Source organism: Hypanus sabinus, chromosome 7 (assembly GCF_030144855.1).
Source record: "Hypanus sabinus isolate sHypSab1 chromosome 7, sHypSab1.hap1, whole genome shotgun sequence".
Classification (NCBI taxonomy): domain Eukaryota; kingdom Metazoa; phylum Chordata; class Chondrichthyes; order Myliobatiformes; family Dasyatidae; genus Hypanus; species Hypanus sabinus.
Window position 1 is genome coordinate 24,014,264 of NC_082712.1, and position 16,351 is coordinate 24,030,614.

General features: G+C 43.9%; 1 protein-coding gene across 2 annotated transcripts in view; it reads right to left on the reverse strand.

The window, feature by feature from the left end:
* Positions 1–9,397: 9,397 nt before the first annotated feature.
* The window catches only part of LOC132396616 (N(4)-(Beta-N-acetylglucosaminyl)-L-asparaginase-like), a 37,384-nt gene continuing 30,430 nt past the window's right edge, over positions 9,398–16,351 (reverse strand). For both annotated transcript variants that reach the window (XM_059974308.1, XM_059974309.1), the window contains exon 9: positions 9,398–11,173. In XM_059974308.1, coding sequence (XP_059830291.1) covers positions 11,079–11,173 — 95 coding nt within the window. In that variant the 3' untranslated portion in view covers positions 9,398–11,078. The remainder of the gene's footprint in view (positions 11,174–16,351) is intronic.

The following is a 16,351-nucleotide window of genomic DNA, read 5'->3' on the forward strand; positions in this document are numbered from 1 at the left end:
AGGAAGAGTGTAGAAACAAGAATTTAAAAAGAAATCATAGTGGGGGGGGGGAACACAAGCTGGCAGGTGAGAGGTGCAAGTTAGGACCATGGGGAAGGGGGCAAGAAGAATCTCAATGTTTACAGGAGCATCATCACCAGTGTCCTGACCAGCTGCATCATCGTCTGGTATGGGAATTGCAAGGCTTCTGACTACAAGTCTGGACAAAGATTGCGAGAACTGCTAAGAGAATCACCAAGATCTCTCTTCCAGTCACTAGAGATGTTTACCATGAGTGTTGTGCATGCATGGCCCTTAGCATTGTCAGTAAGCCCTCCCATCCATCCAACAATCTGTCACTCCCTGCCAACAGGCAGAAGGTGCCGTAGCATTAGGACAAATAGGATGGAAATCATCTTCTACTCCCAGGCCATAAGACTACTGAACTCCCTGCCAGCACCCAGGTCTCATCACATGTGAAGTGCCAGGAGCGTAATAGTGTTTATTTTTTTAACTTGTAGATGTACCTTATACTTGGTTAATTTATTTGTGGTTAATATATGTGTGAGTTACATGTACTGTGGTGTACAATTTGATCTGGAGGAACGCTGTCTCGTTCAACAGCAGTAAAAACAAACTGCTGTGAGAAGCTGGGAGGTGAGAGGTAGAATTAGCAAAGATCTGAAGTGGAAGGGATTTGTTAGAGGAGGATAATAAACCATGAGTAAAGGAAAGGAGGTGAGAAATATATTGTAGCAAATAAAGATAAGTAAATAATACCGTGAACATGAGTCGCAGGGTGCTTGGAAGTGAGTCTGCAGGTTGTGGAATCAGTTGAGAGTTGAGGTGAGTGAAGTTATCCGAACTGGTTCACGAGCCCAATACTGTTCTCTGTAGATCCACTACAGAAAGCTTCCTATCCAAATGCACCACAGCTTGGTATCGCAACTCTTCTGCCTATGACTGCAAGAAATTACAGAGAGTTATGAACACGTCAACCATGAAAACCAGCCTCCCTTAATTGATTTTGTACGGTTCCCACTGCCAACATAATCAAAGACCCTTTCCATCCTGGCTATTTTTTTTCCCATTCCACTGGGTAGAAGATAGCAAAAGTTTTAAGTCTGTACTACCAGGCTGTCGGAGAGCTTCTATCCGGCTGTTCGAAGTAAATTTATTATAAAAGTATGAATACCATTTGCAACCGTGAGATTCATCTTCTTGCAGGCACCCACAAAACAAAGTAACACAACAGAATCCATTAAAACCCCACACGATAAAGACTGCCACACGTCCACTGTGCGAAAAAAAAATCGAGCAACTAATGAAAAAAAGTAAACAAGTAATGCAATGCATCAACGAAGAAGTTCCTGAAAGTGAGCCTGCAGCCACAGAGCTGGTGCGTGACGGAGGCGTGTGAGAGGAGCTGGTCCAGGAGCCCGATGACTGCAGGACACAGCTGCAGAGTCCGTTCAGTGCTGAGGCGTGGAGCTGGTCCAGGAGCTCAACAACTCCAGAATCTGCCATCATGGACCCAAGCCTCCTGCATCACCCTCATCAAACTTGTCAGTAGAAAAAAAAATCTTCCAGTTTCAACAGCTTCTCTATCAACCTCCCCTTTCAGCCTCCAAGTACCAGGGAGTCCCCAAAGTTGAATGACTCGGTAGTCAGCTTTCCTCTTTTCGGAGGGTTTCTCCACGGCTTGTCTCACAGGGACACCAGACATTACCGTCACCGGGAAGAGGTGGCCATTGGCATCTCCCGCTCCAGAGTGTTCATCCGTACAACCCAGGGCTTCTGCAGTTCGGGCCTCACTAGTACCCCAGCGGGTAACCTGACTCCTCCCCCTGAGCATCCACCAAGAGGGCCTCAGCCTCAGGCATTCCGGGAAATTTGGGGTTTCTTATCACTCTCGCTACTTTCCCAGGCCGCAGCGTGACTGGTGCCGAGTGGGTGAACACCACAGTCCCTCGGTTATGCTCATCATCCAGCCCAGTGTGGCCACGCACTTCCTCGTAAGCAGCTCGGAACACAGGATGAATGAACAATGTTTTCAGAAAGCTTTCTCCAACTTCCTCCTTGCAGGCTCTCACCACCCTCCTCACAATAGCAGTGTTTGTCACCCTCCTTTTCGACTGGGTCCGGACAAACCAGCGCTAATCTATCAAGGACCTCAGCTACTCCCACATCAGCCTCCAGAAACTCCAGCTTCAATGATAAGTAACCATCGTACGGACAGTCATCCGTACTAAGACCCCAGATCTCTAGTGCACTGAGTGGTGTCAAGGGAAAATGCGTCAAATACCAGTTGTAAAACAAACAGTACAGCAGAGTAACCTGAGAGCCGGTGTCAAACACGGCTCTAGCATAAATACCCTCGATCCATACTGATACACTGGAGCCTGGCCCCACTGAGCCTTCAGGAATAGGTTATTTTGCTTTGGGGTCTTCCTTGATATATTTCTGGGAATGTTCCCCCGCAATGCCAGGCCAATCCCTCACTGGGTCTCTCCACTTGGCACCTGGGCTCATTCTCTGAGGGTCTTTCTGTCCTGCTTGATGTGTCCCTCTTCCCCACAGTTATAACAGACAATACCGGTCACTCCCCTTCTCGCAGGACCCCGTTCACTCGCACCGCTCTGCTCAGTCCGTCCCCGCAGGGGGTCCGACTCCCTGTCGGTTTTATGAAGCGGGGTGGCTGCACCCCCCCCCCCCCCCCCGGTAACAACTGGGACATCTCAGTCCTAAACTCTGCCACGAGCTCCTTCACCACTGCCCGGGATGGGTGAATGTGGTCACCTCAGCCAAGGGAACCACTGTTCCCTGCGGACGGAGGCCTTGCGCGCCTGCATCGCATATTCCTCCTCTCTTACTTTTCTGATCAGCTCGACAAACAACAGAGGTGTCTTACGAGACTTTCAGAGACCCCAAGTGATCAGATCCAGCCCCTGGGCACCTTTCGCCTCTTGGTCCACTCTTACCTGATTCACCTCAGTTGTTTGAATGGCCCCTCTACACCATAAGCAATTTTGCTGCCTCTCTAGCAGAAAAATGTAGGCAGAAAGCTTCTCCCCCTTCTTCTGACACATATTCTGAAACCCCTTCATAAGCTCCATTGGGCTTCCCGTCGCGCCAAACACCTTTTCCAGAGCTTGCATGTAGCCCGCAGAGGTAGCAAAAGGGTACTGTGTCTTTACGGATCTCACTATGTCAGCAGCCCGGCCTCCCAAACTCTCAATCAATCGCTGTCATCTTACATCATCAGAGCACTGCCACTCATCGAGCATCTGAGAGGTCTGCTCCGCCCAAGTCTCACACTTCTCTTCCCCCTTGGGGGTGGGCTTCACCCTGAGAGCATTCTCAGCTTTCAAAAGCTAGGACCCTATGGGCACTGGGCTGTAAGGGAGGTAAGGGCTGACACCATCTCAGAAGTCTCACTCCTCACTGAGGGACTCAATAGACACTTCAAATTAGACCACTCCTTCCCCTCGCTCCACAGAAAGGAGAGCAAGCTGTCTTTGAAGTCTCCTGCCCCAACTACGGAAGACAAGGCTTGCAATTCAGTCCCCTCCCTTAGACTCTCCTCCTCCCGGAAAGTATGAACAACCCACGGACCCCCCACCGCCTCCAAGGCCCCAATAGTACCAGGCAGTTCCACTGCTATTATGCCAGCGCCAGTCTGGACTAAAACAAAGTTTTGGACTGTCATTTTATCAAACCTCCACTTCACAATCATAACTGCTCGTACTTAAAGTTCAAATTAACAATTTGTCAGAAATACTAATGTTCACCCCACTCAATACACACCTATTTGTTACCGGTAACCCCGTGGATCCGCTCACCCCCTGCAGCATCTATAACCATGTACCGTAATCACTTTACCAAACAATAGACACAGACGTACACACACAACCCACTGGAATAATGCTTAGGGCAATAACACAGCCCCCAACGAAATCGACCCCAGATGATACCCCCACAATGAAACACCCTGGTTCCCTTGGCTGCGTAAGTCTAAGGAACCCAGCCAAACTCGTGAGATTCAGGCGCTCTCCCACCCCAAACCTGTTTGTGTGGATGCTGTGTAATTTGCTACCCTGTAACAAATTTGTGCCATGAAATAACAAGACAGTAGACTGCCTACGATTAAAGGAATTATATTTATGAATCTTAAAGGGTTAGCAAACAATAACAAAAACAGGGCCCATTCTAAATAAAGAGTCAATTGTGCACAAATTGGAGCTCTTCTTGAACTTCTCTGTCACTGATGAGCTGGGCCCTCGTCAGCGTGAACGTCCCACCACCTTCCCAACATCGCTTGCAATCCACCTCAAACGGTCTCCCACCGGATCGTAGGCTATGGCCGGTTCTCCTCAGCTTCTTTTCTCTTCATCTCCCACAGAACAAAAGCCCAAGAACTACCTTATTGTCCCTCACAACAAAAACCTCCTGCTAATTGGATGGCATACATTCCACATCATCGCTTATCATCAACAGTATCCAAACAAGCTGAAAACAAGGAAGTCTTACAGAACTAACAAAATGAAATACATACAACATAACATCAAAAGTATGAACCAGGGCATTACATTACTACACTTTTTCCATAAATGTAAATGATGTTCTGCATTTGTTAATGTACAACCGTAATACACCTATGTATGGAATAATATGTGTAAATTGCATGAATTTAGCATGGGACTGTGTAGCAACACTTGCAGGCCGCCCCCAGCACGTCCTTAGGTTGTGTTGATTGCTAACGCAATGTATGTTTCAATGAATTTGCAAACAATGTTTTCCCTATATCTTGGTACATTTCAGAATAAAATGATTGCCTGGCTAATATGATGAACCGAGACTGAGGCTTCAGGGATTTGCATCAAAGGACTGAACTTGGTTCAGAATGCTGTGCTCGCTTCCATTGTTTGCATGATTTGTGTTTTTTTTTCTTTCTCTGTGCATTCAATGTTGGTCTTTTAAAAAAAATTGAGTTCCTTGCTTTGTGGCTGCCTGGATGCTGACAAATCTCAATGTTGAATAATTTATATATTTTTTGATTATAAATGTGCGTGAATCTTGAAGAACCAATTACAATTTCCAGTTACCATACAAATTTCCATTATTGCACAGTTGGTTTGCTTGCTGATATGACTATGGAAAAAGTACATTCAAATTTTCAGCTTGCAGCTAGAAAGGAATGCAAACTGGAAGGCCAGTACTGCTGCAGGTACAAGAGATCATGAGGACTCCCTGAAATATAATACCATACTGTGGCTGATAACCCTGTTGCACTATTGGAGGTACATCATCCCGTAAATCCCATTGCACCTTGTTGTGAATTTTCTCTCTTACTTTACTTTAACACGATATTGTGCATTACCTTATTGTTTTACCTTTGTCCTGATTCAATGTACACTACTGATGTTTGTAATGATCTGTCTAGAAGGCATCCAAATTAAAGTTCCTTGGTAAATGTGACAATCATAAACCAATTATGAAAAATGAATGATGTTTTTCCCCAGAGACCATTTGCAGGGAGAAGGTCGCTTAAGACCAGAAGACATAGGAACAGAATTAGGCCATTCAGCCCATCGAGTCTGCTCCACCATTCCATCATTTGGGATCCCACTCAAACCTACAGCCTTCTCTTCTCACTATATCCTTTGATATCCTGACCAATCAAGAAACGATCAACTTCTACCTTAAGTTTTTGTGTTGTTTTACATAGTCTAGCGTAGTTTGAGTTGTCTCATGTAGTCTAGTGTAGTTTTGTGTTGTTTATTGTAACACCATGGTCCTGGAGGAACGTTGTTTTGTTTTTACTGTGTACTGTACCAGCAGTTTATGGTCAAAATGACAATAAAAAGTGACTTGACTTGACTTGAAGTATATGCATGGACTTGGCCTCCACTGTAGTCTGTGGCAGGACATTCCTGATTTACTGGCTAAAAAAATTCCTCCTTACCTCTGTTCTAGTTCTGAATACCCCCACCATAGGAAACATCCTCTCCACATCCATCTTGTCTAGTCATTTCAACATTAAATAGGCTCCCCTCACATTCTTCTAAATTCCAGTGAGTACAGGCACAAAGCTGCCAAATGCTCCTCATCTGTTACCCCTTCATTCCTGGAATCATCCTTGTTAACCTCCTCTGGACTCTCTTCAACTACAACACATCCTTTTCTGAGATATGTAGCCCAAAACTCTTGACAATACTTTTGACAGTACGGCCTGAGTAGTATCTTCTAAAGGCTCAGGATTATCTCCTTACTTTTATATTCGATTCCCCTTGAAATGAATGCTAACTTTGCATTTGCCTTCCTTACCACACTGAACCTGTAAATTAATCTTCTGTGAGTCTTGTACAAGTTCCTCTGCATTTCTTATGTTTGAACCTTCTCCCCATTTAGATAATACTCCACGTTATTGTTTTTACCAAAATGCATTATCATACATTTCCCAAAACTGTATTCCATCTGCCACTATTCTGCCCATTCTTCCAATCTGTCTAAATTTACTGCAATCACATTGCTTCCTTATCACTTCCTCATCACTACCTCCCCCTCCAGCTATCTTTGTATCATCTGCAAACTTTGCCACAAAGCCATCAATTCCATGATCCAAATCACTGATAAAGAAAAGATGAAAGGTAGCAGTCCCAGTACTGACCCCTGAGGAACACTACTAGTCACTGTCAGCCAACCAGAAAAGGCCCTTTTTATCCCATTCACTGGCTCCTGCTTGTCAGCCATTCCCCTATCCATGCAACTATCTTTCCTGTAACACAACAGAATTTTATCTTGTGAAGCAGCCTCATGTGTGGCACCTTATCAAATGCCTTCTGAAAAGCCAAGTAAATGACAACCACTGCCTCTCTTTTGTCTACCCTGCTTGTTACTTCCTCAAAGAACTCTTAACAGATTTGTCAGGCAAGAGTTCCCTTTACAGAAACCATGCTGACTTTGATTTATTTTATCATTAGTGTAACCGGGTGACCGTCAAATCTTATTATCGTTAAAAGTGTACTCAGGCATTCATCTGGGTAATGCTATAATAGTTGTCTGTGCCTTTAAGTGGAGATGGTGACGTCATTACGCACGCGCGGGATAGTAGGGAGACCATTTTGTTTTCTGCTGCAGGAGCTGGTGGGGCGTTGGAATCGAGTTCCCCTAGAGGTACTGGGCTTGGTGAGGAAAGGTGAGCATTAATTTACAATATCCATGTGAATTTGTTTATGCTTGTTGGCAGATCGAGAATATTGGCAACTTGACATGTTTTACATGTGGATGTTTTAGATTTTCACGAGTAAAGAACTCGACGCTGGATAGCGTGGCTTGCTAAATTCCTCACCAGCCAAGTAGGTCAGTCTTCCTGTAATTTAATTACCAGGCAATATCTTGTAAAAACTGTGCCAAAGTGTACCTTTTGTCTAACTTTACTGTAGCATGACTGATTGTACATGTAACAGCGTAATGTGAATGCTTAGTCTCCATTCGGGGGTTCAGCATGTGTGTATTAAAAAGAATTGCCACTACCGTATTAGTACTGTATTAGTTTTGTGCGGTTTTCTTTGTATTTTTATACTGCATATGCAATTGGTAGATACACAAGTGTGTGGATCTAAGGTTAAATAGAGATTGTAATGGCAGGACCTGATTGTAAAGTCGTTCGTTTTGTTTTAAGACCCTCTTCTGGCACTTAAACATCTAAAACTGATAAAGGAACTAAAACCCAAAAAGGTATTTGTTGTCCCGAGTGTGTACTTTTCCCCAGGTCACAGCATTAGTCTCCAAGTACCCCAAAACCTCATCCTTAATAATACTCCAACACTTTCTCAACCACTGAGGTTAGGCTATCTGGCTTATAATTTCTTTTCTTTTGCCTTCCTCCCTTCGTAAAGAACAAAGTGACATCTGCAATCTCCAGTCCTCTGGGACCATGCCAGAATCAAGTGATTCTTGAAAGATCATGACCAATGCATCTGTTATCTCTTCGGCAACCTCTCCCAGGACTCTGGAGTAGTCCATCTGGTTCAGGTGACTTACCTACCTTGAGGCCTCTGAGTTTGCCAAGCACTTTGTCTTTTGTAATAGCAATGACACTCACTCCTGCTCCCTGACCTTCACAGAGCTCTGGCCCACTTTTAATATCTTCTACAGTGTAGACAGATGCAAAGTACCCATTAAGCTCATCTGCCATTTCTTTGTTCCCCATTACTACCTCACCAGCATCATTTTCCAGTGGTCCAATAACACCTCTCACCTTCCTTTTACTCTTTATACGACTGAAAAGACTTTTGGTATCCTGCTTTATATTATTGACTAGTTTGCCCATGTATTTAATTTTCCCCCTTTTTATAGCTTTTTTAGTTGCCTTTTGTTGGATTTTAAAAGCTTCCCAATCATTAACTTCCCACTCACTTTCGCTACCTTACATATCCTTTCCTTGGCTTTTATGCAATCTCTAACTTCCCTTGTCAGCCACGACTGCCTACCCCTGCCATTTTAGAACTTCTTCCTCTGTGGGACATATCTATCCTGCGCCTTGTGAACTATTCCCCTATCCCCAGAAACTTCAGCCATCTGTGCTGTGCCATCATCCCCACCAGTACCCTCCTCCAGCCCAGCTGGGCAAGCTCCTCTCTCACACCTCTGTAATTCCCTTTATTCCATTGTGATACTGAAGCATATGACTTATGCTTCTCCCTTTCAAACTGCAGTATTGCAGGGAATAAGTATCTCTGACACAGTGCTGTCCAGAATACAACCTCTCCCTCAATGTCGCAAAAACAAAGGAGCAGGTTGTGGATTACAGGAGGAATGGAGTCGGGCTGACCCCTATTGACATCAGTGGATCTGGGGTTGAGAGGGTGAATAGCTTCAAGTTCCTTGGCATCCGCATCACCGAGGACCTCACGTGATCTGTACACACCAGTTGTGTGATGAAAAAGGCACAACAGCGCCCCTTTCATCTCAGATGGTTGAGGAAGTTTGGAATGGGCCCCCAAATCCTAAGAACTTTCTACAGGGGCACATTGAGAACACTCTGACTGGCTGCACAACTGTCTGGTATGGGAACTGTACCTCCCTTAATCGCAGGACTCTGCAGAGAGTGATGCGGACAACCCAGCGCATCTGTAGTTGTGAACTTCCCATGACTCAGGACATTTACAAGGACAGGTGTGAAGGATCATTGGGGACCCAAGCCATCCCAACCACAATCTATTCCAGCTGCTACCATCCGGGAAACGGTACTGCAGCATAAAAGCCAGGATCCACAGGCTCCAGAACAGCTTCTTCCGCCAGGCCATCAGACTGGTGAACTCACGCTGACTTGAGTGTATTTCTATATTACGTTGACTGTTCTGTTCATTATAAATGATTATGAGTCACTATGATTACACATTGCACATTTAGATGGAGACGTAACGTAAAGATTTTTACTCATGTACATGAAGGATGAAAAAAATAAAGTCAAATTCAATTGGAGGCAAAGTTGATGAAATTGATGAGTTCAGCGTGGGTGCATGAAGCAGAGCCAATGCAGTCATAAATACAGTGCAAGAATTGGGGAACATTACCAGGGAAGATTTGGGGGTGAAGTAAAGAGCTGGGAAGTTGATTGGTGAAAGAGATAATGAGCTGGAGGAGGGGGAATCTGATAGGGGAGGATAGAAGATATGGGAGAAAGGGAAGGAGGACCAGAGAGGAGGTGATGGGCAGGTAAGGAAAAAGGTGAAAGGGATGGTGAACGGTGAAATGGGGGGCAGTTACTGGAATCTCAAAAAAATCAATGTTCATGCCATCAGGTGCAGGCTAAAAATACGGCACATAAGGCGTTGCTCCTCCAATCTGTGTGTGGCCTCAATCGCAGCAGTAGAGGATATCATGGACTGGCATGTCAGATTGTGAATCAGAAGTAGAACTGAAATGGGTGGCGACCAGGAGGTAGGTGAGGAGGTTGACATGTTCAAGATTACTAAGGGCTTTAAAAGTGATAGGGAGAAGGAGGAGAGTGTGTCTGAGAGGGATAATAAATCGGACAATAGAATGGCAGAGCAGACTCAATGGCCGAATGCTGCTCCTCCGGTTTTATGCTACCTGACCTGCTGAGGACTAATTACTTCAGCCAGAGGGTGGTAAATCCATGGAACTCATTGGCACAGATGGCTATGGAGGCCAAGTCATTGGGTATGTTTAAAGCGGACATTGATAGGTTTCATTAGTAGGGATGTCAAGTGTTATGAGGATAAAGCAGTATGGGATTGAGAGGGATAATTAATTAGCCGTCATCAAATGCTGGAGAGGACCTGATGGGCCAAGTGGCCTAATTCTGCTCCTATGTCTTACACAAATGTGGGGACCCAGATTTCAATTGTGCTGTTCAAAAGACAGCTGCACTGGTATCACAACAGAAGGTACTTGAAGGCCTGGAGAAAGGGTGAAGAAATTGAACTAGCCTTTTAGTTCTTACATAGAACTGGTAGATACCATGGGCTGAACGGCCTCCTTTTCATCTGTAGCCTTTCAATGGATTGTGAAATTAACAAATGATTAAACATAAATAAGGCAGAATAAATCTGTACATCTGTAGAACTGTAATTTATCCAGACAACATATGATATGAAATGTCACACTTGAATTGGTTTTCAGTTTTTTCAGTACAGGTCTTGGCTCTGTTAAAAAATAAAATCTACAATTTTGTTTGTCCAGCTGCTAATTTTTAAAGTGAAAACAAAAGTTTTAAGATACTTTTGCAATGGCTTTTTCCAGTGTACATGTAGAAACTGTAAACAAAGTAAAAGTTTGGACTAACACCCTTCATACTTAACCTGCACACACATTTAATTAGCAAATCAAAGAAAGCAAGGCTAATTTCTTCAGCTCATTTTTAACATTTTAGCAGATTGCACCTGAAACTTAGCTAGTTGGCATTTACATCAAAAATAATTTATTTAGTGCTTTATTCTAAGGCTCTTCAAGAAGTATTTATCAAACAATAATTAAAACCTGACCACAGTATAAATACCATTGATTCCAAATAATCTGAATCTTAAAAAGTCTTCAAAGTATTTTGCAAATGATGCACCTGCATAGCATTAAACACAGTCCACTATTTGTTCTGAGCCTTTCGCACGATTGTACACCATAAAATGGAACTGATCAAATCCTACAGCTTTACTGCATGCCGCACCTAAAAGACAACAATTTTTAAAAAATCACAATTGACATAACATCTCAGACGTACAATTGTTAATTTGAATCAGGACTTAAGAACACATAGCAGTCATCAGAGAGGATCAGAAGTGGAAAGTGTGAGCACCAAAGGTACTCACAAATTTTTACAGATGTACCATGGGAGAGGGCATCACTGTCTGGTACGGGGGGGGGGGGGGGGAGAAAGATAAGTTGTAGAGAGTTGTAAAGTTAGTCAGCTTCATCATGGGCTCTAGCTTCTGTTGTACCCATGACACCTTAAAAAGGCCATATCAATCATTGAGGGCCCCCAACACCCAAGACATGCCCTCTTCTCACTGTTACCATGAGGAAGAGGTTCCTGAAGGCACATACTCAATGATTCAGGAACAACTTCTTCTGATAGTGATTCTGTTATTACTGCTGAATGAAAAATCAAAATATTGATGGAATTCAGAAATTAAATCTGACAATATCTGAAACACAGTACAGTTGGGGATCAAATCAATGGTCGTTTATTAGCTAGAAAGACACAAAGCTGAAACATTAACTCTACTTCCCTCGGAGGGTGTTACCTGATCGGTTAGTACCTCAAAGCCTCCTTGTGCAACTGGATCTTTGATTTCCTCACTTGCAGACCCCAGTCAGTTCGGATTGGCAACAATATCTCCTCCACAATCTCCATCAGCACAGGAGCACTACAAGTCCGTGTGCTTAGCCCCCTGCTCTATTCACTTCACCCTTATGACTGTGTAACTAAGCACAGCTCCAATGCCATGTTTAAGTTTGCTTTTGTCATTGGCAGAATCAAAGGTGGTGACAAATGAACATATAGGAGAGAGACTGAGAATCTGGCTGAGTGCTGCCACAATAACGGCCCCTCACTCAATGTCAGCAAGACAAAGGAGCTGTCCTCATCAGGGGATCAGAGGTGGAGAGGGTCAGCAACTTTGATAGAGTCCACAACAGTAAAATTGTATACGGAGCAAACACGAGGAAATCTGCAGATGCTGGAAATTCAAACAACATACACAAAATGCTGTTGGAACACAGCAGGCCAGGCAGCATCTATAGGGAGAAGCATTGTCGATGTTTCGGGCCGAGACCCTTCGTCAGGACTAACTGAAAGGAAAGATAGTAAGAGATGTGAAAGTCGTGGGGGGGAAGGGGGAAATGCGAAATGATAGGAGAAGACCGGAGGGGGTGGGATGAAGCTAAGAGCTGGAAAGGTGATTGGCGAAAGTGTTACAGAGCTGGAGAAGGGAAAGGATCATGGGACGGGAGGCCTTGGGAGAAAGAAAGGGGGAGGGGGGAGCACCAGAGGGAGATGGAGAACAGGTAGGGTGATGGGCAGAGAGAGAGAAAAAAAAACAACTAAATATGTCAGGGATGGGGTAAGGAGGGAAGGAGGGGCATTAACGGAAGTTGGAGAAGTCGATGTTCATGCCATCAGGTTGGAGGCTACCCAGCCGGTATATAAGGTGTTATTCCTCCAACCTGAGTGTGGATTCATTTTGGCAATAGAGGAGGCCATGGATAGACATATCAGAATGGGAATGGGACGTGGAATTAAAATGTGTGGCCACCAGGAGATCCTGCTTTCTCTGGCGGACCGAGCATAGGTGTTCAGCAAAACGGTCTCCCAGTCTTTGTCGGGTCTCACCAATATATAAAAGGCCACACCGGGAGCACCGGACGCAGTATACTACACCAGCCGACTCACAGGTGAAGTGTTGCCTCACCTGGAAGGACTGTCTGGGGCCCTGAATGGTGGTACTTAGCCACATGGTCATCGGTGTAATGCGAGTGGAGCAGGGGCTAAGTACACACCCCTAAGGTGCTCTTGTGCTGATGGAGATTGTGGAGGAGATGTTTTTGCAAATCCAAACTGACTGTGGTCTACAAGTGATCCTGGAGTCTCCAGAATCCAATTGCACGAGGGGATATTGAGACCCAGGTCTTGGAGTTTATTGCTCAGTTTTGAGGGGATGATGGTGTGAAATGCCAAACAGACAGGAGGGAGATTGAAAACTTGGCTGAGTGATGCAATATCAACAACCTCTCACTCAATATCAATAAGAACATGGAACTGATTGTAAACTCCAGGAGAGGAAAACCAGAGGTCCATGAGCCAGTAATCATCGGAGGTCAGAGGTGGAGAAGGTCAGTAACATTAAATGCCTGTATATCTCTATTTCACAGGATCTGTCCTAGACCCGTCATAGAAATATTATTGCAAAGCACGACAGCACCTCTACTTCCTCAGGCGTCCACAGGACTTCGGCGTGTCATTGAAAAACCTCAACAAACTTCAATTGATGTGAGGTGGAAAGTGTGCTGACTGGCTGCATTAGGGCTGGTATGGGAACACCAATGCCTTTGAGTGGAAAATCCAACAAATGGTAGCAGATTCGGCCCAGTACGTCACCTGTAAAAACCCTCCCAATCATTGAGCACATCTACACGGAACATCTACATGGAACAAAGCAGCATCCATCATCAGAGATCCTCACCACACCCAGGCCATGCTCTTTTCTCGCTGCTGCCATCAGGTAGAAGGTCTAAGTGCCTCAGGACTCACACCACCAGGCTCAAGAACAGTTACTACCTCTCAACCATCAGGCTCTTGAACAAAAGGGGATAGCTACACTCATTGAAAAACTCTGTAATATTGTTATTTCATGCTCATTATTTATTGCTATTTATATAACCTGCATTTGCATAGTTTGTTTACAGTTTATTGTTCCTGATGTTACATTTACAGTTTATAAATTCACTAAGTATGCCTGCAGAAAAAGAATGCCAGGTTTGTATGTGGTGACATGTATGTACTCTGATAATAAATTTTACTTTGAACTTTGAACTACCCTTAGAAGTTTATTTATTTACACCAAGTAATCATTGTCCAAGGTTATTTAAGAGTCTTTATCTCTTTCCATTCAAGGCAACCTCACTAAAATATATTGTTACTATAAAGATCTACATCAGCCACTTCATAGTTTCTCTATTGTGTCTATAAAACAGTACAGTTTAGTTAACAGGGAGAGCACCATTGGAAATCGGAGCAGCATTAGGCCATTCCACCCTGAAACTTGCTTCTTATTCAAAATAACCCACTATTACCTATTCCTTGATCCTATCATTCCTAGGAGTAAAACTCAACTCCTTTACAGTAACTTGTTTTTGGACATGCTTTTGGTACTTTTTCTCCTGATCAAAATTGACCTGTCTCTTTTTGATAGCTGTCCTAGTTGTACTCTACCAGAAGTGGCACTAGTAAGATAATGTTACATAAAGATAAGTCAGAGTGCAAGAAGGAGACAGACAGCCCAACGGCACAGTGTGATGAAACCTTTTCCTCACATCAGTATATTCCTTCATGTGGAAGGGAGGCGGAGTACACATGCCCGTCTTTATCAGTGCTGAGGAAGCGATGGTTGAGTTCCTAGGAGCGGACAATAGCCTGCCTGGTAGACGCCATGACCAAGAAAGCTCACCAGTAACTCTACTTCCTCAGGAGACTAAAGACATTTAGCATGCCGCCTTTAACCTTCACCAATTTTTACAGATGCACAGTAGAAAGGATCCTATCCGGATGCATCACGAGTTGGTTTGGCAACTTCTCAAAGTTGCTGCAGAGAGTTGTGGACACAGCTCTGCACATCATGTAAGCCAGCCTCACCCCAACACCCCCATGTACTCCGTCTACACTTCTCACCATCTTGGTAAAGCAGCCAAGATAATCAAAAACCCTGCTCACCCCCAGATTTTCTCCCTTCACCTTCTCCCCCTTGAGAGCAGAAGGTACAAAAGCTTGTATGCATGTATCACCGGGCTGAACGACAACTTCGATAAGACTAAATTGAACTGTCCCCAAATATGGTAAGATGGTTTCTTGAGCTCACAATTTGCCTTATCATGGTTTTGAACCTTATTGTCTGCCTGTACTACAATGTCTCTTTAACACTTTATTCTGCATTCCGTCATTATTTTTCAATTGAACTATCTCAGTGCAATGATTTGATGAAATGAACTGTATGGATGAGTTCGGCACAGACTAGGAGGGCCGAGATGGCCTGTTTCCGTGCTGTGATTGTTATATGGTTATATGATATGCAAAACAAAGCTTTCCACTGTACCTTGATACATACAACAAGAATAAAGCAATTTATCACATGGAAACTCAGGGAGGAAGCGTGACCACAGTTATAATATTCAACACTGGAAAAGATAGAATAACCATACATGGAGAGCCCAATGAAAAATAAAATTTTCAATCAGCATGTGGGTTCTAAGAAAAACATGACATAATCATAACTTTAAACAAATAAAATACATGAAGATGCCTGACTGGAGTTTCATCAAACTAACTGACACCAAGCCATAAGATTATAGAACAGTTCAACAAAACCTTCTGCCAAATGATAGCTTTTTGTGAAGAATCTTAAAGCTGGAAAAAGAGATTTAGGAAAAGAGATTTCCAGAGGTTAGGACTCGTGTGGATGAAAGAAGCAAAAAATCACCAACACTCATAGTATGATATGAAAGACAGCAGAAACTTTGTAGCTTGTTTAGAATGGTGATATTATACACTGAATGTTTATTGATTACAGTTCAACATTCAACACCATCATATAGTCAGTACTAATCAATAAGCTCCAAAACCTGGGCCCATGTACCTCCCTCTGCAACAATATCTTTGACTTCCTCAATGGGAGACCACAGTCAGTGCGGTTTGGAAATAACATCTCCTCCACACTGCCAATCAACATTGACGCACTTCAAGGATGCATGCTTAGCCCACTGCTCTAATCTCTCTACACCCATGACTGCATGGCTGGCTAGGCACAGCTCAAATGCCATTTATACATTTACTGACACCACCACTATTGCTGGCAGAATTTCAGATGGTGACAAGGAGGCGTACAGGATTGAGATAGATCAGCTAGTTAGTGATCTGTCAACAATAATTTTGCACTTAATGTCACTAAAACCAAGGAATTTATTGTGGACTTCTGGTAGGGTAAGTCAAGGGAACACAAAACAGTCCTTATCAAGGGATCAGAAATGGAAAGGGTGAGCAATTTCCAGTTCCTGGGTGTCAACGTCTCTGAAGATCTATCCCGGGTCCAGCATATTGATGCAATCACTAAGAAGGCACAACAGCAGCTTTCAG